The 816-nt window shown below is 41.5% G+C and overlaps 1 protein-coding gene across 1 annotated transcript in view; it reads left to right on the top strand.

The window, feature by feature from the left end:
* Positions 1–524, top strand: part of GRP (gastrin-releasing peptide) — a 12,258-nt gene extending 11,734 nt beyond the window's left edge. The window contains exon 4 of the mRNA XM_010854826.1: positions 180–524. Within this exon, the coding sequence (XP_010853128.1) occupies positions 180–217 (38 nt within the window). The 3' untranslated portion in view covers positions 218–524. The remainder of the gene's footprint in view (positions 1–179) is intronic.
* Positions 525–816: the final 292 nt, after the last annotated feature.

Below are 816 nucleotides of genomic sequence, written 5' to 3'. Positions count from 1 at the left end.
TCTAGGGGGACAGCTGTGGTTCTAAGTATTAACGTGCTCAGAGTCACCTGGAGGTCTATCAAGCTCCCAAGTGATGGTTTGTTGGGAATAGATTTACTTTCTAGTATTAGACTTCAGCATCACTAACTACATTTGCTTAACTCTTTCTAATATTTTTTAACTTGGACTCTTCACTCCAGGTCCTCAGCATGAAGGAAGGAACCCCCAGCTGAACTGACAATGACGATGGCCGCCTCCCTCAAAGAAGCAAAACAAAATCCTTAAGAAACTGCGTTCTGTGGGCATCAGTTCTACTGGATCATCAACAAATTTCCTTTGTGCAAAATACTTAACTATTCTTGTACCTTTCAACTTTGACTAAAGTCATGATTTTCAAGCAGCATCTTCTGGTTTGAACTTGTTTGCTGTGAAAAATTGTCCGTAAAGAGTCTTCTAATTAATGTTCTTTACATCTAGGCTGTCTATTAGATTCCAGTCCCCAACCTGTTACCAGTCACAATAAAAGCTTAAACATACTGTCCAAAGGGCAGGTAGTTCTCTTATTTTAGTTCCAGATAAGAGGGAGTGATTAGTACTGAGATTAACAAACAGCTTGGGACTTCCCAGTGGTTAAGACTCCGCCCTCCATGCAGGGAATGTGGGTTCAATCCCTGGTTGGGGAACTAAGACCCCACGTGCTGCAGGGTGCAAACACACACGCACCCCAGAAAACAACAGCAAAAAAGAAACAAACAGCTTGATAATAAACTTGTATGCTTACAGATGAAGGTGGGCTGAATTTTTAGCTTTCCCCTCTGAAAGCCACTTTATTGATGA

This window comes from Bison bison, unplaced genomic scaffold (assembly GCF_000754665.1).
Source record: "Bison bison bison isolate TAMUID 2011002044 unplaced genomic scaffold, Bison_UMD1.0 scf7180017864349, whole genome shotgun sequence".
Classification (NCBI taxonomy): domain Eukaryota; kingdom Metazoa; phylum Chordata; class Mammalia; order Artiodactyla; family Bovidae; genus Bison; species Bison bison.
The sequence above is the reverse complement of the archived record's forward strand: the minus strand, read 5'-3'. Positions and strand labels throughout refer to the sequence as shown.